At 43.2% G+C, this 23,343-nt stretch overlaps 1 protein-coding gene across 5 annotated transcripts in view; it reads right to left on the bottom strand.

Annotated features, from left to right (window-relative positions):
* LOC141110390 (dual specificity tyrosine-phosphorylation-regulated kinase 1B-like) overlaps window positions 1-23,343 on the bottom strand; it is a 130,936-nt gene that overhangs the window by 23,517 nt on the left and 84,076 nt on the right. For all 5 annotated transcript variants that reach the window (XM_073601714.1, XM_073601715.1, XM_073601711.1 and 2 more), the window contains 4 exons: window positions 8,971-9,116; window positions 5,175-5,294; window positions 2,275-2,463; window positions 145-292 (listed from right to left, as the gene is read on the bottom strand). In XM_073601714.1, coding sequence (XP_073457815.1) covers window positions 145-292; window positions 2,275-2,463; window positions 5,175-5,294; window positions 8,971-9,116 — 603 coding nt within the window. The remainder of the gene's footprint in view (window positions 1-144; window positions 293-2,274; window positions 2,464-5,174; window positions 5,295-8,970; window positions 9,117-23,343) is intronic.

The following is a 23,343-nucleotide window of genomic DNA, read 5'->3' as shown; positions in this document are numbered from 1 at the left end:
TCAATGACATGTGAAAACCCTTATTTACAGAACAAAAAAGTACTTAAAAAAAATTAAAAGCTATTTTTTGTGGATTCAAGGGGTTTCTAAGCTGCTTCTCCAAATCTGCAGGCAGCTAGAAACTCGGCCGGGTTCATTACTTACCAATATAATACTTCATTTCTGTGTCATGCTTGTTCATAAGCTCAAGAAGTCTCAGCTCTATTTGGGCCTGGTTCAAAAATGCTTTCTTGTTTTTGATGATTTTAATGGCTACCCATTCTTGATCATGGTGATCATACGCCTTCACCACCTAGAAGAGAATACAATTAACAACCTCTTAGAGGCAATGCAACATTCTGAGAAACATACAGAACAATGCTGCTTAAAATTCCACCGTTTTTACAGACAATGAATTGTCAGTGTTATCAGGGGCATTTTACAACATAGGAAGAGCAATGAATACATGTTATTACGGGGAGCAATCAAGTCAAATCAAGACTTATGTTCAGAGGGATGTTAGCATGACGGTAGTACCCGCAGTAGTAAGTGGCAAGTGTCCTATTACTAATAGGCGGTGCCCATGTCGTGGGCAAGATGGCAGCCAAACAGGGTTAGTGCGTGCATGGATTAGTGTGTGGTGATGACGTTTCTTGTAAGCGAAGGCATAAAACCCACGGGTATCTACAAAAGACCAAGCACAGGACTGTGATGAGACGCTCAGCCGCAGTAAGACATGTGAATGAAAGTGTCAGGAGGAGGTCAATTTCAGGTCAAATGTTCCAGACGAACTCTGAAGGACCTCAAAAAAGTGTCCCAAACTGATGCCGCTGACAAGACCAAAAGCAGTTGGCACAGACTCTCAGGCCTCGTTCATAAGGGCATACTATAGCGCACTCCCCATGTGAAGCCAATGTCAGCAGGACCAAATGCACATTCTCTGTATCCGGGCATGTAACATTGGGAGCAACTCCAAATTAGTTTTGTACATTTATTTTAAAGACTCTCTTCTGAGGTTACTGTTATTGTTATTCTATTTCTTAACAAAAAAACATTCAAAATCAAAAACTAAATTTTTTTTTTTAATAATAAAAATAAAAAAAAAAAAAAAAAAAGAAGAAAGAATAACAAATACAATTTGGAGCAGTGACTATTCATGCAGCCACTGTGTCCCAATTGACATGAATGGGACTGCCTGCAAAGAACACCGTGCATTTCCATGCAGGCAAACACGCCTCCTCGTACATGTATTCCCGGGTGAATGAGCCCTAAAGCTGAACTACAGATCAAAAGCTAAATACACAAATAAAATGCATATCTGGAGACCATTTTTTTTACCCAGAGATTATTTTTTGGTCTATCCAGACCAGTCGCGTCCCTCCATCCAGACTGACAGAAGTCGCAGACTAAATGAGCGCAGCTGTCCCTGCGCATATGCCTTGTTTTATTACATAAACATTTGATGTAAGGGGGGGTGTGCTCTGGACACCTACCTAGTCTTACTGATACAACTGGCCCTTAGAGGGCAAATATATATATATATATATATATATATATATATATATATATATATATATATATATAGTTAATCACTGTTGCACCTGCAAATACTTTGCCAAGTCTGTTCAGCTGTGATGTGTTGCTGCACAGGCTAGATCAGGGGTGTCAAACTTAATTTCATATAAATATATATATATATATTTATTATATCTAGATAGAGATAATCTATATTTATAAAAAACTTCAAAGTAGAGGAAAGCCGCATCCAGTCTTCAACTAGTGCAATGCAATCTGGTCATCCCACTGACCAAATATAAGAAAAAGTCCAAAGGATCGCTGCATTTAAAATTTCTTTATTGAACCGAAGTTCAAACAAACATTACATGATGTGTAAGTTCATATTACGTTTTGGGCTCACAAGCTTACGCCCTTCTTCAGATCAAACACACATCAAAAGTCTTCTGTTGAAATATGGGAGGGCTCTACGCTTTGCTAACCATTTCCCCACCTGAGATATAAGAATGTATAAGAAAAGGATCTAATTTGTATTTGATGGATTACGAATCACATAATTGATTCCAAATGTGTAAAATGATGGTATTTAAGCCATGTGTGTAACTTTGAAATTAGATGTGCGTTTGATCTGAAGAAGGGCGTAAGCCTGCGAGCCTGAAACTTAATAGGTACACACACATGTGTGTGTATAATATAAATATATATATATATTTTAAAATAGATAGATATATCTATCTTACAACAGTTTAAAACATTTCAATGCGCCTTGTCACATCATACCTGTCCAAACGATCCCTTCCCAATCAGTGAATCTATTTCATATCTGTCCATCCACTTTTCCCCATTTTTCACTATGTAATCGTAATTATCGTCATCAAATCCATCGTTGAACACTTTCCTTTCTTTCTTCGTGCTAGAGTCTTCAGGTGGCACTTGTTGGGCACGGCGCTTCTTCTTAGCATAATAAACCTGGCAATTTACAACATATTAAGTATTAAAAGTTAGCCATCTTCAGGGGGCATTTAATTCAAGTGTTACGTCAGTTGTAGGTGGTTAATCAACATGCACAACAAACAAATCCAGGAGTCATGCAGCCCAAGCTCATATTTAAAGTTGGACGTGTGGGTGCCAATTAATTGCCCACAGTACCATGCAGATTGGTGCGGTGTAATTTGCAAAAGTACTTGCACCATTTACAAGTTCCAGTGCGTTTTTCAGCCCATTCTAATGAATGGGTTGTCAAAACCAGAACCTGAGGGCCCGCACGGGAATGTGCCCATTCCATTGTAAACCGGCCTTAAAACCACACACTCTCTTCAACCACGTCCTATAGACTTGTGCTGTGGGAGCATGCATGAACAGTAATGGAAACTTGATTTAGGAGGGTAGGAAAGGTTTTTGACCACAAATAAATAAGATTACAATAGTGCTAGGACTGATAGGGCCAGGCATAAAACTTTAGCCTAGGTTCACATTGGTCCGATTTGGCATGCAATTTGACATATCAAATTGGTGGCTATTGCCAGGAATGGCACCATCTGTATCAGCGCGGCACCGCACAGATTCCCAAAAGTAGTTCCTGTACTACTTTTGGCGACTTTAGGGTTGATTTTTATAGACCTCTCTGCATGAACCGGCACAGATTTCTACCAAAATGCCCAAGTCGGACTGCATTGCTGGGCTGAAATCGTTCAAACTGCATTCTCAGCTGAACTCGCACGATTCCTAACCCGCAGCAATGTGAACCTAGGCTTAGTTGTGCTGTAATCCTGGGCCAGCAAATAAACTATTCGAGGCACTTTCCCAGAAATAACACGTGGTACACAAGTTGGGAAATGGCTGTTTTTATTAGAGCCGCATCACACAGGTGTTTTGCTAAATAATAGATTTTAAGATTTTTTGGCTACTAGATTGGACTGACAGGCGTTTTAAGTTGAATTTAACCAACCCTGCCTTCCTCGATTTGATTACACCATCTGCAGAGATCAATATTCAAACAGAACACAAATGGAAAGGGTAAAACAAAAAAAACAAAAAACAGAAGTAATGTTTAACTTCCAACATAGTACCAGTAAATGACCACAACCTAGATTGAAAAAGGGGAATTATTCAAAACAAAAAGGAGCACAGAATGGATTAATTCTTCCTGAAAACAATGTGCGTCATCAGTGGCTCACAAAAGGTAGATGGAACAAACCTCTGACGTCACTAAACAAACAAATCTGCAGCTTGATCACCCTATGCCAACCCCAATGAATTCCAGACATGAGTGGTGCACCAAAACGGAAAAATACAGGATACACTTGGCTGAAACCAAAACTGAAGTTTTTTTTAAATTATATTTAAAAAAAATAATAGATATATATATCTATATCTATATATAGTAAATAAACCCCATGGTATATTTTTACACTGTTACACTGGTACAGGTTGGACCAATGAAGCAACATATATACCATAACAGGCCGATGCCCCTGGAACCACTGATGTAGACACCGCTAATTCAGTGATCTCCACTTGATCCAGTTCTCTTGCTGAGCAGCCGGCCTGATGCACTGTGAATACAGGAGGTCGCCTGCTTGACATGGGCACCATTCAGAGAATGCCTTGCATTTTTTCCGACTGACTGCAAAGCGTTCTCTGACTGGATGAGATGGGGTGGTGAGGTCACACTCCACCCCGCCCAATCAAAGGACACTTAGAATAATCACAGAAAATACAACGCATTCTCTGAATGGCGCCCATGGCGAGCGGCGACTTCTTGTGTTCAGAATGCATCAGGCCAGCCGCTGAGCACAGGACGCAGAAGTTAAGATTAGTGGAGTAGCGGTGTCTACTTTAGTGATTTCCAGCTTCCAGGGGCATCAGCCAGGTATGGCAAATGTGGATCAGTAAAGCCTGTAGAGAGAGGCCACTATAGGCGAGTGACCAACTCTCACATGTTGTGAACTGGAATCAAAGGTGCTGCACAGCTCATCTGTGAACTTCAGTAACAGTACAACTCCGGAAAATATTGCTGCACTCCATGGTATCTTTAACCACTTCCGGACCGCCCACCGTCAATTTACGTCACTACTTCAACGTTATATACCGTTATGGCAGCAGATAGCTGCCATAACCCCTGTTTTTTCGTCAACGGTGGTCAGTCTGCTTCACGATAAAGTGGTCTCCGTGGCGGATGCGCCGTGGCAGAAATCCCCCCCCCCCCCCCCCCCTTTAAGACCAGGGGGTTATGTACTAAAACTGGAGAGTGCAAAATAAGGTGCAGCTGTGCATATAAACTAATCAGCTTCCAGGTTTAAGGCCCGGTTCACATTGGTGTGACATACGCTCCGACTTTGGGAGCTCATGTCGCATGACGTGTACAAATCAATTGTTCCCTATGAGAGCCGTCTTAACTTATCCAACTTTAGAAAAAGTTCCTGTACTACTTTGGTCCGTTTTCAGCCCATTCAATATCATTAAAGTCGGATCCTCACCCTGACCATCCAACATCCAACAGCAGCAAGAAAAAGGAATTCATGTCACACTGGGATTGTTTTGATTGGTCAAAGAACAGGATGGACCATCTCAAAGTTGGAGTAAAATCGTATCCTGTTCATTCAAGAACCACAGGAGGGGACCGTTATAAACCAGATCCACCTACCTTCATTTTGTGACAACAAATCAACTAAACTTACCTCATTAATGTGCTTGTAAGTCTTTATCAAGTCCACTGAAAGCTTCCGTAGAGGTGCAGCTGCTGAATCTCGGAAGGTTAATGGAATCCGCCGTTGTAAAATTGTCATGTCTGGCAGGACCTGAGAAAGAGACAGACAACAGTGAACAGATGAAATAATCCCTGAAGAAAAAGTCTACTTTACTGCAGGAAAAAAAAAATAAAATACATGCCAATGATGGTGGGGATGGTAAATAGTGGATTAACCACTTCCTGACCGCCGATATACGTCGGCAGAATGGCACAGGTGCGCAAAATGGTGGGTCTGGCGGACTCAATGGCTGCCGGCGGCCCGCGATCCTGGCAAGGAGGCTGAACATGAAATGCAATGTAAACAAGGCATTTCCCTGTTCTGCACAGAGATCTTCTGTTCCCTGTCATCAGGAGCAGTGATCTCTGTCATGTCAGTGGTGGCCCATCTCCCCCACAGTTAGAACACGCTGAGGGAATACACTTAACCCCTTGATCGCCCCCTAGTGTTTAATCCCTTCCCTGCCATTGACATTTATACAGTAATCAGTGGCTATTTTAAGCTCTGATCGCTGTATAAATGTCACCGATCCCAAAATAGGTATCAAAAGTGTCTGATCTGTCCGCCGCAGTCCCGCACAGAGCAATCTCATTCCTCGTCTTCTGGGCCCCCCACCGGCTCTCACTTCTACTCCTCTTCTGCGAGTGCCCCCAAAGCAAGCCTGCTGCTATCGAGGCACTCGCGTTGGGCTGTCTGCGCTCATAGACACACACAGCGTGGCTTGGCACCAATCCCTCTTCACAGGATTTGATTGGCACCAGCAGCACTGGTACCTGTGTCGTATGAGAAGAGCAAAGAGCGAAGCTGCAGACAGGCACAGTGCTGGATCGAGAGGCGACTCAGGTAAGCATTTAGGGGCAATAAAACTACACTGTACCCATATGAAATTTGGGTCTTTTTTTCACACAGATTTCTTTTGGCGGTATTTAATCAACACTGGGGGGGGGTTGCGCTATAAATTTTGTAAAAAAAAAAAAAAAAAAAAGTAAAAAAATAAAATGCATTTTTCTTTGTTTCGGTTATAAAATTTTGCAAATTACTAATTGGCCAAAAATTAAAAAATTATACTGCTACATTTCTTTGGTAAAAATAACTCAAATCAGTGTATATTTGGTCTTTGCAAAGGATTTTTTATTTTACAAAATTTTCAGTCTTTTTTCATATATATAGCGCAAAAAACCCAGTGGTGATTAAATACCACCAAAAGAAATCTCTATTTGTGTGAAAAAAAAAAAAAAAAGACAAAAATGTCATATGGGTACAGTATTGCACGACTGCGTAATTGTCATTCAAAATGTGAGAGCACTGAAAGCGGAAAATTGGTCTGGTTAGGAAGGGGGTATAAGTGCCCAGTGGGCAAGTGGTTAAAGCAGGGAAAGCAATTAAAGTAAAAAATGTCTCAACTTTAGAGCCACTTTCAAAGTGAACAGTAGGCCTCTCTTTCTAGTGATGCCATCCTCCTCCAAGATCAGTTTGTTGAGCGTTTTGAAAGTTTGGGTCTCAAACTGGCGGCCCTCCAGCTGTTGCAAAACTACCAGTCCCATGAGGCATTGCAAGGCTGACAGTTACAAGCATGACTCCCACAGCCAGAGGGATGATGGGACTTGTAGTTTCGCAACAGCTGGAGGGCCACCAGTTTGAGACCCCTGGTTTAGACCATTCAATGCCCTACTTTTTAAATGCCGCCTCCCCAGTGCTCCCCGTTGCCCTGCACACATTTTAGCAGTAATTGCAAAGCAAATAATTTTTTTTTTTAGGTGGCCAAATAACGGCAAAGCTCTGGGTACTCTGTGTAAACAAGCGTCTGGTAGGAGGGAACTCTGTACTCTGTCGACAATGCTCAGAGCATTGGAAGCCAGCAGGTGGTGATGTCACCGCTCCGTGATTCAGCTTTCCTTGTTGGACCTCATTACAGACTATACAGCACATTGTAGGGATGTGAATGCATAGAAAAATATGAAGTTATTTACTTTGCAAATACATATAAAATGTTTGCAGGGCATCAAAGAACACTGGAGACGCACAATTTAAATGGCGTGTTATTGTACAGCCTAAACATCTACTTTAACTGCTATTAAAAAGGAGCAAAAGAACTATTAACACACCAATGAGAGAAGAAAGTGTCAGCGATCTTACTAGGCGTGGTCTTTCTACATTTAGTGATTCCCTAATTTGATTGTCAAGTCATGCCCAGTACACTGCCAACATCCACACACATCACAATCTTTTCTATAATGTCCACTAAAACAGGCGCAACACAATCGTCTTGCTCCAAGTGCTATCGGCATCTTGTATAATCAAACACAAGGCTATTCTGCAATAGCATGGTGCTTTTGCACCTGCAAACGAGCTGCGTTTTTTTTTTTTTTTTTAATGCATAGGGGTGCCATTAAAAATGAATGGCAGCCACGTGAGTTATTAAACAGCAGCGCGTTTTGGCTACAGGAACAGGTGCGTTTTCCTTATCTGCAATAGTGTGAGCCAGGCCTAAATCAGCTGACTTTGCATCTCAATGCTGAACGCCGCATAGACCTGAACTCTTCCTGTTTTACTACAGCAGTGGTTCTCAACCTCAGTCCTGAAGTACTTGAGGACTGAGGTTGAGAACCGCTGTACTACAAGACATGGGTTTTAAAGTGGTTGTAAACCCTTACAGGCCACTTTTTGCTACAGGTACACCTATAATAAGGCTTACCTGTAGTCACCCAGGATATCTCCTAAACCTACGTATATTTGTCCAACAAGATGTGTTACCGGCACAAAACTCAGTTTTAATAACCCATCAATCTAGTTTGCTGCAATCATGTGGATCCACCCAAGAAATAGTGGAATGAAATGAAATGATAGTAAAAAGTGGACTGCGCAAGGATAATTGTGCAATATAGATGGCAGAGAAAAACACTTCATTATAGGATCAATATAGAAATAATTTTTTACTTTGCACAATTTTGGTGGTTATTATACACAAAAATTAGCGCAATCCACTTTTTACTGTAATATCTCCTAAACCTGCACGGTTTAGGAGATATCCCCTGTATTTGCAAGTGCCAATGTCATCGGCACATACATGCCATTTGCTTCAGTGAGTGTGCGGTTACCTGCGGCTCCCGCGTGCATGCGCGGGAGTGATGTCATTGCGGCTCCGGCCAATCACAGCGCCGGAGCCGCGATACCCGGAAGTAACCCTCGGGAGTGATGTCACCGCCCGGTGCTGTGTAAGCGAGGGCTTCGATCTCAGGTGAGTATTATATAATGAGCTTGTATGCTATGCATACTAGCTCATTATGTCTTTGTCTTGCAGGCGTTTGTTTTTTTGTTGTTTTTTTTTTTGGGGTTTACAACCTCTTTAACATGCCATGATAGCAATGCCTTGCTTCGTGACTGCGGCAAAAAACTATCCACCCTGTTGCGATCAGCAAGTCCATCCAACGCAGCCCTTTCAAGTGAATGGGGAAGCGCTGCAAACGCCCAGCAACCACAGGCAATGCACATGGTTGCCGCACACTTGCTTGACAAAATTGGGGTTGAAACAGGCAGCGAGAAGACACAACATAAACACTGAAAAGCCAGGTTGCTCTTCAGAGGAGGGTTTTGATGCACGCCATGGGGAGCACAAAGTTTACAAAATGATTAGCTTGTGTGCAAGGCCCCCTTTACATATACTTTTAAGATCTTTATAATAAACACACAAGGAAAGAGCATTGAAAGGTATGTGAGCGAGGGTTACCTGCTGATGATCAGCCATTGATGATTGGAGGCCGGAGAAAGGAGCGTGGCTGTGCTGGCTCGACATGCTTGCCTCAGTGGGGACAAAGGCAAAAGGGGCAGCCAGACACACAGAGGAGGAGGACTTGCATCCTGTGCTGCTGCCACCTGAAAAAAGATAAGAGATTAGAGATTAGTGCCCAATCAAGAAATTCTGGTTACACCAAGTGGAAAATGGCATGTGAGCAATATAAATATATCACGTAAACTTAAATTCTTTATGGGAGAGGAATGTAGGTGAATTATGTTCAAGACTATGAAAATGACTCCATTATTAGCCTATAAATAGATTTAACAAGCAATTAAAAAGTATCTTCTGCATATCTCAGTTTACAGATTTTCCAGAGTAGTTTTTCCTAAATGTAGAGTACCCAAATCCGCAGAAATATCAAGACCAATAATGTTGCTATTAAGTGCTGATCCAGGAATCTCGCCATACGTGCCGATCGCTCAGTTCTCAGATCCGCTATGGGCACAGCGTGGCGACTGTCAGGCATTCACCACTTTCTGCTCTCCCCTCCAGTGCTCACTGGAGCACAGGGCTGTGGAGGAGCAGGAGTGGCTTGGCTCAAGCTCTCAGCGGCACATCGAGACGCTGAGCGTCAGTTACCAGTAAGACATCTGGGCGGAGTCCTACAAAATTGTCGAGATGCCTGCAAAGCCTGGACCAGCTCTGTGACGTCAGCCTGCTACTGGCTGAAACTGGGTCACAGGAGTGCAGAATTATATTATATATTTATTTTTTATTACACACACATTGCAGCTTACTCTGTGAATCTGTTGGACATGGATACATTTAAAAATTTTCACAATGCAAACAATCCATGCTAATTGACCTCAAATCATAGGGTACCCATAAATGAGGGAAAGACTGACACCATACCGCCCCTCTCACCCAGGGGTAAATCTGAAACTTAGGAAGAGCCAAGATGACAAGTTTGTAGTGGAAAATGCAATACTGATTAAAAAAAAAAAAAAATTATATATATATATATATATATTTTTTTTTTTTATCTCTATCTCTATATCTAGTGTGTGTATCAGATAGATATCTATATAGATAGATCTATCATATATATATATATATATATATATATATATATATATATATATATATATATATATATATATATATATATATATATATATATATATCTCTATCTATCTAGATATATATATCTCTATCTCTCTCTATCTATATACACACACACACATATTTATATATCGCCAGATATACTGGATTTAGGAGATTTTTTTTTTTTTTGGAATCCTACTCATCTAGGTGGATGGAGCATTTATCCAATGCTGCATCTGTCCCCCGCTGGCTCTAAGACAGAACCGAGTGACCAGACACGGCCGATTTGCTCAGGTCTCAGAGAGCTGGTGACTGTCAATCACTGCTGACTACTCTGCAACCCCCCCCCCCCTCACTGGAGCGCTGGGCTGTGGAGGGGGTGGAAGCTGAGAGGCTGAGCCAGCTGTCGGTCCAGGCTCCTGGGTGGATCCCGACCATATGTTCGCAATCTTGCTGGACAGGTTCTGTGACTTCAGCCTGCTGTCTACTGAAAACGGGTAACAGAAGTGTAGAACAAACTGCCCTCCTGTGACCCACAAGCCAAACAAGCTTTGGCTGTACGTCTCCTTTAAGATAACTTGCACTGAAATAGACCTGTCATCTCTTCCTGAAAACACTAGTAGACAGAAGGGGGAGGAGTGGTAGGTAGATTATTTTCTTTAAAAGACTAAAGGGGTTGTAAAGTCTCAAGGTTTTTCCCCTTAATGCATTCTATGGATTAAGGTGAAAAACCTTCTGTGCTGCAGGAGCCCCCCAGAACCCCCCTTTTTCTTACCTGAACCTAGAGCTACACGATTCTGGCTACAATATGAACCGCTATTTTTTTGCTCATTAGATCACGATTCTCGCGTCGTACATCTTTCACATTATGCAAAAAAACTGAGCTAAATTTATTTAAACTGGCCTCATTTACAGACCAAAGTTCATTCCTTTGATCTAAAAGAACTAAGGCCCCTGTCACACTGCAACGACTTGAAAATTGCGTGATTTTGCTGCGATTTCAGGGTATGCCTGTGTAAACTTGAAGTCTATGGACTTCAACTTGCATCAAGGTCGGACCAAAGTAGTACAGGAACTACTTTAAAGTTGCACAGATATGAATGGTACTCATTGGAAATCATCGGGGTACGACTTGTCATGCGACTTTGCAGTCCCAAGTCGCACAAGTGTGAAAGGGGCCTAAAAGATACTTTTGTTTAAATATATAATTATAGAGTAGACAATGGCTCTGCACTGTATGAAAGAAAATGCTGGGTTAAGATTGTGAGGGGGTTGAATCGAGATTGTTTTAACGATCACGCAAGCTCTACCTACCTCTACCTCGTGTCCTCATCGCATAGATTGATAGCAGCGGCAACCATTGGCTCCCGCTGCTGTCAATCAAATCCAGTGACACGGGAGCTGGGGGGCGGGGCCAAGTCCTGCAGTCTGTGTCAATGGACACAGCAGTGGGACTCGTAAGCGTGACCGCACAGGTGCCCCAAGGGAAAGCGGCTCTCCTTGGGGGCTCCCGATGAGGAGGAGCCAGGAGCGCCGGCGGAGCACCCCAGAAAAGGAGGATCGGGGCCGCTCTGTGCAAAACTATTACACAGAGCAGGCAAGTATGACATGTTTATTAAAAAAAAAAAAAAAAAAAGAAACTACCCTTAGCAACCGCTTTAAAAAACACACATGGAAATGGTTGGGTTTACTTTCACAGATCTATGGAATAAAGTGTCTGCTGTGACTTTCTGTGTAACGAAGTGGTATATTAGCCATGAAATATGTGTCTTTTAGTGTATTCGATAAATCTGATGCTCACCACACTAATCACGCTGACTCTGACCTATCCTTGGCCATCAACTACATAAAACCACAGGCACCTCTGCAGCACCGGTGTTTAACAGGCTTTTTCGCTCCAACACCGACAATCATCATACCATCCCGACATCCCTCATAAGGACCTAGGATTGGGTGTCACAAGGAGGAATAAGAAGTAACCTCTAATATGCTGTGTGGAGATGGAAGTATTCTCCACATGAACTCTGAGAGTTGCATTTACCATTATACCTGGTCATTCACCACCTCAAATGTAAGGAAGATTTATTCTATTTTTCCAGAACACTGCATACAACAAGCTGCAATGCCAACTTACTACACCATAAAAGGATACCCTGTTTTTTTTTTTAGGACACCTCAGAGCAGGGGGGTCTCCAAACTGCGGCCCTTTCCCAGCCTTTATCCGGCCAATGGGGCACTATTCCTGCCAATGATATGTTATGAATATTCTAACCACCAACGGAGCACAATTACTCTCACTAATACCAATGATGGGGCACAACTACTGACCACAGACCCTGAGGCCACGTTTATTCTCACTAATGCTGGGTCCAGGACATTTTCTACCCTCACTGGACACAATTCGACCCCCCTAAAGTCTAAAAGGACAGTAGACAGGCCCTTTGCTTGTAAAGTTTGGAGACCCCCTGACTCCAAGGATCCATTTTTACCACCCTACAGACACTGCTAGATGCTTGGCAGTCATTGCACCGGATCAAACATGCAGATTAGGAGTTCTGACCGAGAGCAACAAAGCAGACAGGCAGCCGATACTTTTACAAGGTCAAAAACTTGCTTAAAAGAATGACATATACACAACCTAAAATAGATAGAGAGATATCTATCGAGAGAGAGAGAGAGAGAGAGAGAGAGAGAGAGAGAGAGAGAGAGAGAGAGAGAGATCTATCGAGAGAGAGAGAGAGAGAGAGAGATATCTATCGAGAGAGAGAGAGAGATATCTATCGAGAGAGAGAGAGAGAGAGATATCTATCGAGAGAGAGAGAGAGAGAGATATCTATCGAGAGAGAGAGAGAGAGAGATATCTATCGAGAGAGAGAGAGAGAGAGATATCTATCGAGAGAGAGAGAGAGAGAGATATCTATCGAGAGAGAGAGAGAGAGAGAGATATCTATCGAGAGAGAGAGAGAGAGAGAGAGAGATATCTATCGAGAGAGAGAGAGAGAGAGAGAGAGAGATATCTATCGAGAGAGAGAGAGAGAGAGAGAGAGAGATATCTATCGAGAGAGAGAGAGAGAGAGAGAGAGAGATATCTATCGAGAGAGAGAGAGAGAGAGAGAGAGAGATATCTATCGAGAGAGAGAGAGAGAGAGAGAGAGATATCTATCTATCGAGAGAGAGAGAGAGATATCTATCGAGAGAGAGAGAGAGAGAGAGAGATATCTATCTATCGAGAGAGAGAGAGAGAGATATCTATCTATCGAGAGAGAGAGAGAGAGAGAGAGATATCTATCTATCGAGAGAGAGAGAGAGAGAGATATCTATCTATCTAGAGAGAGAGAGAGAGAGAGAGATATCTATCTATCGAGAGAGAGAGAGAGAGAGAGAGATATCTATCTATCGAGAGAGAGAGAGAGAGAGAGAGAGATATCTATCTATCTATCTATCGAGAGAGAGAGAGAGAGATATCTATCTATCGAGAGAGAGAGAGAGAGAGATATCTATCTATCGAGAGAGAGAGATATCTATCTATCGAGAGAGAGATATCTATCGAGAGAGAGATATCTATCGAGAGAGAGATATCTATATATATATATATATATATATATATATATATATATATATATATATATATATATATATATATATATATATATATCTCTCTCTCTATATATCTCACAGGCGAGACATGTACCCATCTTTATACACCCTAGATCAAGGGTGCCCAACCTGTGGCCCTCCAGCTGTTGCAAAACTACAAGTCCCATGAGGCTTTGCAAGGCTGACAGTTACAAGCATGACTCCCCAAAGGCAGAGGCATGATGGGACTTGTAGTTCAGTGACAGCTGGAGGGCCACAGGTTGAGCACCCATACCCTAGATGATCTCACCATTCATTAATGTGAGAAAGCAGAAGCACAGGTGCAGCTAACAATTCATCTTCTTTTCTACACAAAAATGGAATAGACTTTTTTTTTTTTTTTTTTATATGAAAACACCCCACTCTTTATAGTCTCTTAGTGGAGACCTTACAAAATCAATGCCTGCCCAATTGCTGATGGTCAAATCAGACTGGAATTATGGACACAATGGCAAGGTTATGCATATTCTGTCTAAAATGGTTGTGAAGTTTATTTTATTTTTTAAACATGTCTATACCTACTGCTTTTGTGGTCCCCTGCTGGAGCTCCTGGCTCCTCCTCTCTGGTGCCTCCAATAGGAAACCCGATTCCCATGGGGGCACCCGTGCATGCTTGATCCCGAGCCCAGCTGCTGCGTCCATTGACACAGACAGCGAGACTCATCCCCACCCCCTCATCACCGTGGTTGATTGACAAGAGCGGAAACCAATGGATCGGACGGCTATTGACCTGCACAGGGAGGAGGGACAAAGCAAGGAGAGGGGGGGGGGGGCCAAGTCCACCACAGTTTTTTTTTTTGTATCTTAAAGTGTTACGGGACATAAGCCCCCCCCCCCCCCCACTTCCTCTTCACTGCGTTTGATTGACAGCAGCAAGAGCCAATGGCTCCTGCTGCTTTTCAAACGCAAAGTCGGCGCCACACTGATTTGGACGGTGCCATGACCGACAATAGCCGCCAATTTGGCATGTGAACCTAGGCTTTCAGTTGCAAAACATACAGCAGCAGAGTGAACCTAGCCCACGTGCAGAAGCAGCTGTAATTTGTGACCCACCTGACTCATTGAATTAAGCCAGTACTGAATATACTAAACGGATCTGGGTATACATGCAATGTATTAATCTTATTACATCATATCAAAAAATATATCTATAGATAGATATATCTATAGATAGAGATATATATCTATCTCTCTATATAGCTATATCTCAAGTTGTAATTTTTTCAGTGTAGCGATGCACTACACTGCAATGCTTAACCCCACAATAACCTTTTCATTTCAATAAAGTTAGCAAAAAAAAAAAAAAACAAACACACAGCAATGCACAACACATTGCACCCCCCCATTCACATTGCACACCAGCAGCTGAGCAGTAATATGTGCTGCAGGTGAGATTGGACACATAAGGAAGGACTGTACCACCCACAGGGCCCACTAACATCACAAATATTTTCATCTCATCCAATTGGGGTTTCATACATTTAATTTTCATGACTATCTTTCAAGAACCTAGGTGTCAAAATTTCTCAATCTGCCCAAAATTGAGTTGATCCTATACCCCCAAGTGTACCACGTAAAGCAAACAGAGAATACCCGATGTGTAAGGGAACACATTTGCATGTAGCGTCAATGCGGCTCAGTATACAGGGACCCAGCCTGATCGTTGGCAACCTGCTAGACAATGCATCTACTGGTTACCAAGCAACAGAACAGAGCAGAAAAAAAAAATAAAATTTAAAACATAAAAAGGCACACACACAAAAAAAAAATGCTTCCAAGTCTGCCAGAATAAGGACAATTAAGCCGAGAGAAACAAGATTGAGAAAGCATTTATTGTGCAAAAACCCCAGACCACCCCGGGGTCACATCCCTGTGTGAGATCGGGATCGGCGTGCACAGCTCTGTTCTGCTTTACTTGAGCTTCAGATGTTTTTTCCTCCGACACAAAAACAAGCAATTTCCAGCGATGCAAACTTCCCTGTCTTACATAACACACTCAGCTAACAGCAATGTATGCCTTTCCACTAGGGACCTACAAGACATGCTGGTTTCCAGTCCGAAAGTAGTTTCTAATTTTCCTCTTCTAATTGGTTCAACTAGCTTTACAGGTATCCAATGAAGGACTAGTATCTATGGGCAGGGTTGGTCTATAAAAAAAAAAAAAAAAGAAAGAAGTCAGCTGTGCTGTCTCAGCAGCAGCAGTACCCATAATACCACTATGCACACAGCTGACTACACACAGCTGCCAGCAGCCGGTTCTCGGTTGGCAAGGAAACCGGAGAACTCCTCCCTGTAGGAGACGGCAAAAGGAAGAATCTGCAGCAGCAGAAAAAAAAAAAAACCTCCTGGATACTGAGGCTGCATGTTAAAATGTTTACATCCTGTGATCTGTGCATGCGAAGACTCCGCTTTGTCTAAGCAGAAAGTAGTGACGTCAAATAACTGCAGCGTGAGATGAATCGATACAGCAATGTTCTTCCTGATCAGGCAGTTCAAAAGATAGCTTTCTAAATCAACACTACACATTCAGCTGGGAGGGGAGACCCCAAAAGTGTGAACTCTGGTAACCCCACCCGCCTTGCAAAAATGCCTTTCATCTCGTTATTTTAACCTCCAAAGCTGGCCATACACACACATATATACACAAACGTTCAGCCCACGTAGATGGAGGAATCTCCCCTGCCAGCTATTGTATCCAGCAACCAGCAGGACTTGCATGGCTGCCGAAAACCTGAACAGTGACCGCTTCTGATTGGATGCAGCCACTGTCCGTACAACAATTCTCCACCCGGCTCCTTGGACAAAAATTTAGACAAATATCAAGCAGTGCAAGATCAACTTAAAGCGGATCTTCACCCGTAAGAAGGACTTCTGTCCTATCCTCCCTTGAGCGGATTAGGGCTGTTTTTTTTTATCTTAAAAGAAAAAAAAAAGGGCAGCCCTGCGCCCCCAACAGGACAACTCTGGATCCTCTGAACAGGTAAGTATCGTTAATGGAAGCAACTGACCACCCGGTAAGGGGGGGCAGGAGTCAGGGGGTTGGCGAGCGATGATACCTTAAAAGACTAAGGCTTCATATACACGGGACATTTTAAAACCTTGCCTGAACCAATCAACTTGGCAGATAGTAACCGACATTTAAAAAACGCCCGCTTTGCCTCGTTTGCATTTAGAAGCATGTACATGAAGCCCAACACCCGGTTTACTAGGACTTTAGTTGGTTTGGACCAAGCTGGCCCAAACACTATTTAGGCTACTTTCACATTGAGGCATCTGCGATTCGGCCGCTAGCGGGGCGCTTTCAACCCCCTGCTAGCGGCTGAAAAAGGGTTAAAACTGCCAGCAAAGTGGCGCTTTTCCATCGGTTTGGCGATGCTGCTCCATTGTTTTCAATGGGCGGGGGCGCTTTAGGAGTACTGTATACAACACCGCTCCTACATCGCTGCAAAGATGCGGCTTGCAGGACTTTTTTTACCGTCCTGCCAGCGCACCGCTCCAGTGTGAAAGCCTTGGAGAGACAGGAGAGGCTCTTTACAGGTGCTATTTTTAGCGCTGTAGCGTCTCGGTGTGAAAGTAGTCTTAAAGTCATAGTAAACCCGGAGATAACCGTTTTAAAGGCAAACCGTGACTGACCACTTCCTTCAGGAATCCAGATCTCTTAGCGGGCTCTTGCACATGGACGGCTGAGCCTGGTCAACATAAATGCCGATATCTTTCCCCTGTCCGGGAAGCCCAGGTGCAGCACACAGCTTCCTATAGATAAGAATGGCTGTGCCCTGCTGTACGTCCGAGTAGAGCACACGGGTGAATGCAACAGGAAAAAAAACTTGTATTAGCAAACCATTGATGACTTCCTCCAGCACCACAGCGGTGGATCCGTCCCGACCTGGAGCTAGGGGAAGAGTCTGCAGGAGCCTGTGCATTGTACTTGCAATGCTCTACAGACTCGAATGCAAAAAATACTACATCATTCTTCTCTCAATGTGAGTGCATTTATTTTTTTTCCCCCCAAAATATGGACTATGCCTTAAATACAGTGAAATATGAAACTCATATTAACCCCGTTGTAAATACCTAAGTGGTAAGAGCAAAGGAAAGTACAGTAGTAGAGCTGCAATGGTTTACAGAAGCTAGGGGATCCCGTAGAGCAGTGGTTCTCAGCCCTGTCCTCAAATACCCCCAACAGGCCATGTTTGCATGCTTTCCTTCATCTTGCACAGGTGCTTTAAGTCAGTCAATGGCTTGGTATTTTGGACAGCTCTTCTAAGTAAGAGAAAATCCCAAAACATGGCCTGTTGGGGGTACTTGAGGACAGGGTTGAGAACCACTGCTGTAGACAGTGTGTAATTGCACATATGAGCAGATTACTTACACTGACAGACAGGAAGAAACAATCAACTACCTGGAGGGCCCCACAGCACCCTGTTCATTCACTGAGCACTACAAGCAGACAGCTGCAAAAGGCTGTTGGTACTTCCAGTTCATTCATGCACAGAAATCTGAATGAATGATGCGGCGGGGTGGGTGGAGCCTGGCATGGCCGCAGTTTTTTTTTTTTTTTCTCAAATTGTGACAGTGAGTTTGGGGAGAAGATCGCTGGCTTGCTGTCACAAGAGGTGGCAGGGGTCGGGGAATGGCTGCAGCAGTGCGAACAGGTTACATGCTCCTCCTGAAAAAAACAGGTGGAACATGTAGCAAGTCAACAAAAGGTGAACTTATTCTTTAAATGCAAGCACTTCCATTCACTAGGTATCGGCTCCAATACAGGTGGTGCTACATGCAGATGGGAGAAAGTGAGCAGAGAGATGCAATCATCCATCATCTGCTGTCCCTTCATTATCAAATTACGGCCAGTGGTGGGGAGGAAACTAAGCTGTATTGCTTGACTTTAGTAGCGAAATGTCAGGTCAGCAACATGACTGTATTAAATGACTGAGGACATGAAAACAAACCATGTCATGAAAACCAGGCAGACCGTTCAATGTTTTTGTAGGAGTATCTGCTGTGATGTGGCGATAACACTGATTACATAAACGTGGTTTCATATCCGTGTGACACATTATATAGTAACTATCTGTCACAGAGTGGGTATGATATCCGCTTCCTTTGGAGCAGAGGAGGATTTTATACAGTATTTAGATTAAATTTACATGTGATGCGAACTTATATTACAAACATACTTTCATTTTTATTATTCAAGTATATTGTATGTATTACATCTGCCAAATATCCAGCGCCCTAAAACAATAGGCAATTGGGCTTATTTATTCTGTAAGTCTTGAGTTTGTTTTCTCGGTTTCAGAGCATCTCCAATTATTGTCTCCTCCATGCCCCTGAAGAAGGGATTTATCCTGAATTTCCTGAAACGCGTCGAGCTATAGGAGAAGTGCTTTTCTGTTTATATACTACATATGGATAGTGTATATTATTCTATGTATCACTGTTATCTTTGTTTATGACAGTGCTTTTTATTCAATACATTTTTCTGAATAATATTTGTGTCTTCTAAAAAAAACTTCGCCCTCAAAGTCCCTTTTATACGGGGGGGGGGGGGGGTACTTGCCTATATATAAATATTTGGGACGGTGGCAACAATAAATGGAGCTCTGTCTCCACAATTGTTCATCCCAATGAATCTATTTATTGAAGGGTAAGATCACTGTTGGAACACGTTACACCAGCACTTCGGATGGAACATTTAACATGTTTCAGTACCTGTCCTGCTCCCCACTTCCCCTGCGACAGTCGACAAGGGGTCCCTCTCCCCGGCAGCTGCTGTCACATTCAAAAATCGGCACAGCTGTGCAGGGCTCCGCCACAGCAATCTATGAATGAAGAGACTACAACTCCCACTATTGGCAGCTTGTAGTTCTCAATAGGGCTGATGAGACCCCTCCACTAACACTACCTCCAACTTTCAAACAAATGCTTTGGATAAAAAAATAGAAATTAAAAAAAACGCACTTTTTTTGTACAAAAATATGTGCATTAATGCATTTATTTTTTCCTGAAAGGTGAAGGCACCACAGCTGTGAAATGCACCGACATTAGGGCAGATCCTAAAAAATGCACCATGACCCACCACAACCCAGCAGTCTGAGGGGAACAGGGTACATAGAAAACGATTGATTTTTTTAGGTGCCATGGTGTTGACCCTGCGCAGGTCAATGCAGCTCAACGGCAAGGGATTCAACATACCCAGAGTGATTTAACGCGTGGATCTCCGGGCGCAGGAAAGCATCATGAAATTTATGTAAGGCATCAAAAATGCCTAGAAATGAACCCTAATCTCAGTCCTCGTGTTCCTTCTCTTCCCAAAAAACTGTCAGCAGCTGGCCATTGGCTAAAGTGATACTAAAGGTTCAGCTAACACACACATGTCATACTTACATGCTCAATGCAATGCTTATGCACAGAGCAGCCCCGATCCTCCTCCTTGGGTTCCCCTAGCACTCCCCCCCCCCCCCCCCATAATGCCTCCAGAGCAAGCTGCTTGCTCTGTGGGCACTCGTGTGTGCGCTCGCTCCTGAGCTGTCCTTAAAAACACAATGCAGCTCAGCCCAGCCCCCTCCTCACTGGCTGTGTCTACACCACTGAGAGGGGAGAGACCCAGAAGAGCCGCTCTCGTGCACCTGGCTGGATCGGTCTAGGGTATCGGGGGGGGGAGAGCAGCACACTAAAGGTTTCTTACCTTCATGCATATAATGCATCGTGGTAAAAAAACTTCAGCCTTTACAACCACTTTAAAATCAGCCCCTCCCTCCTCATAGGCTCAACGACTTCAAATGACAGCAGAGGGAGCTAATGGCGCCCGCTGCTGTCTCTCAATCAGCCGAGTCTCTCACGCAACATCGCTGGATCTAGATGGAGCACTCAGGTATTAGGGGGGCTGCTGCACACAGGTTTTTTATTTTTTTTATTTTAAATGCATAGAATGCATTCAAGTGGTTTTGAAGGCAGAATATTTCTCCAAATGCATTCTATGCATTAAAATAAAGAACCTGTGTGCAGCAGACCCCCTCACCTACCCTCTTACCTAAACCTGATCTTCCTCCAGCAATCTGCAAAAGTGCCTCGGCCGTCCGGGACTCTCCCTCCTGAGTGGCTGAGATACAGCAGTGGCACCATTGGCTCCAGCCAATGAGGAGAAAGGCGGGGCCGGGGCTGAACCACAGCTCCGTGGCTGAATGGCCACGGGGAGCTGTGGCTCGGCTCGGGTGCCCCCATAGCAAGCCGCTTACTGTGGGGGCACTCAACAGGAGGGAGGGGCCAAGGGAGCCAGCGAGGGACCTGAGAAAAGGAGGATCTGGGCTGCTCTGTGCAAATCCACTGCACAGAGCAGGTAAGACTTTTCTTCTTTAAAATAACTAAGATAAAAAAAAAAAAAAAAACTGCTGTCCTTAGAACCACTTTAAGGCAAGCATGAGGTCTTATTCATAGAAGATAAATGCAGTTTATTCATCATATCCTTAGAGTGCAAGCTCCTTGAGGGCAGGGACTGATGTGAATTTGTAATATATGTAAAGCGCTGCGTAAATTGACATAGCTATACAAGTACCTGTAATAAATAAATAAATATCCATCGTCTGGAGAGCAGACAAGTCTCGCCACCTTTACCATAGTTAGGTAAATGCAAATGGTATATTAAAATTACGTAGGGATACAGGGTGCAAGAAATGCTTGGCTAAAACTACCTAAACATTTAGTATGGCTCTATAACATCAATACTACAGGGTTTTTTTTAATAGTTCCTATTGCTGAGAATGATCAGAAGAGCAGTATGTTTAGGAGCAGATACTGCAGAGCGCACAACTAACACCATGCCAAAGAAGGCAACTAAGGACTGAGCACATGGGATCTAGGCAGAGCTTCAAAAGTATATTTATAGCACGTGAACTAAAAATACACGCCCCATTATAAAGTTAAGGAATTGAATGCACAAGTCAAGAGCAAAAAAAAAAAAAATCAAACACTTGTCATTTTCCAGATCCTAATGGGAGTATAAAACACTGATATACAACACAAATAGCCTTTTCAATCCAGCAAGATTGTTCAAAAGATAATACAGGTAACCCATTGCAAATACATTATTTGGACAAAGAGGACTTAAAAATAAAAACAAAAATGACCATCCACAGTAGGATAGACCAATACACTCATTTTTCTGAAGTGGTTTATAGAAAAGAGATCCAACATCTAAAATAGTTTCTGCCAAGAGTTTCGGTAAAAAGTACTTTATTTTGCTCTGACCCAGTTTCCTATCAGCCATTTCTACTCGTTCTCTCATCTTTCTACAAGCAGTGGAAGAGCCATGATGTATCCCCAACACCCACAAAACAGTCGCAGTGACCCCAGGGTGGGGGGCTTCTGTCACCTCAAAGCTGAACACAATACAAGGTCACCAAATGTTCTATTTGCACCTCACAAAAAAAAAAAAAAAAACATGCAATTTTCTGGGATTTTTTTTTTTATCTTGTTCATGCCAGCCAACTGGGCATTATGGTCTTCACACGGGCCATCTGCATTCGTACCCCCTGGTGAGGGCCAAGTATACCCAACATGGGGATGTACAGATGTCCCAATGAATTGGGACAGAGCGGGTGCGATCGGGGCAGATGTCACATTGGGAGCAGTGGCTGTACCGCGTTTTCCCGAAAATAAGCCTGGGTCTTATATTAATTTTGGCAACAAAAGACCCAGTAGGGCTAATTTTCGTGGTAGGGCTAATTTTCAGGGTAGGGCTCATCATGTGCTTTCTTCTCTCCCCATCTCCCTCCCTGCCTGTCAGGAATCCCCAGTGGCCAGTGGAACTGAGTAAAAGTTCTTATAAAATCCTAGAATGCATTTTTTTACAGTATTATATAAACCGTGTATGTTTCTGTAATCCATATGTGATAAATACCATCTTATAGAGCCGTTTGGTGCTTCCGTGACCCGCTGGGCCTCTCTCCCCCGCTCCGAGCACTGCAAGGGGGGCTTAGATCCCCGCTGGGAGAAGAGCTGCGGGAGGTCAGCTGATCACCGCTATAAGAAGGTATTTATCACAGATTACAGAACCATACAGTTCACATTATATAATACTGCAATACAATGTATTCTAAGATTTTACAACCAATTTAAACTAGGGCTTATTTTCAGGGTAGGGCTTATATTGCAGCCCTCCTTGAAAATCACGGTAGGGCTTATTTTCAGGGTAGGTCTTATTTTTGGGGAACACTGTAGACACTCTGTCCCTATAGAACGCAATGGGATGCATGCAGTTCCTGTGCGCCCCCATGCATGTAAACACGACCATGCATGAATGAGGATTGAAACACCACACATTAATGAGGCTTTCCCGGTCTCGGACAACCAAATTACAAAACAAATTTCAGTACATTTGAGACTGAGACCCAAATTCCCACCTTATGCTAGTGGTACACATGTATATATTTCTCTCTTTCAGCACTGGAGTTAAACCAGAGAAACTGATTTTCCCATTCACACTCTGTACTGTGGATGGGGGAATCTTCATGGCCGGCTCTTGTACTCAACTGCAGCCCCTAATGCTGCCTGAATACCCAGTGACTGTATGTGATAGGAAAAGTAGATTAGTACACAAGCTTCAGCTTGTATAACAGCAGT

Source organism: Aquarana catesbeiana, linkage group LG10 (assembly GCF_042186555.1).
Source record: "Aquarana catesbeiana isolate 2022-GZ linkage group LG10, ASM4218655v1, whole genome shotgun sequence".
NCBI lineage: Eukaryota > Metazoa > Chordata > Amphibia > Anura > Ranidae > Aquarana > Aquarana catesbeiana.
The sequence above is the reverse complement of the archived record's forward strand: the minus strand, read 5'-3'. Positions and strand labels throughout refer to the sequence as shown.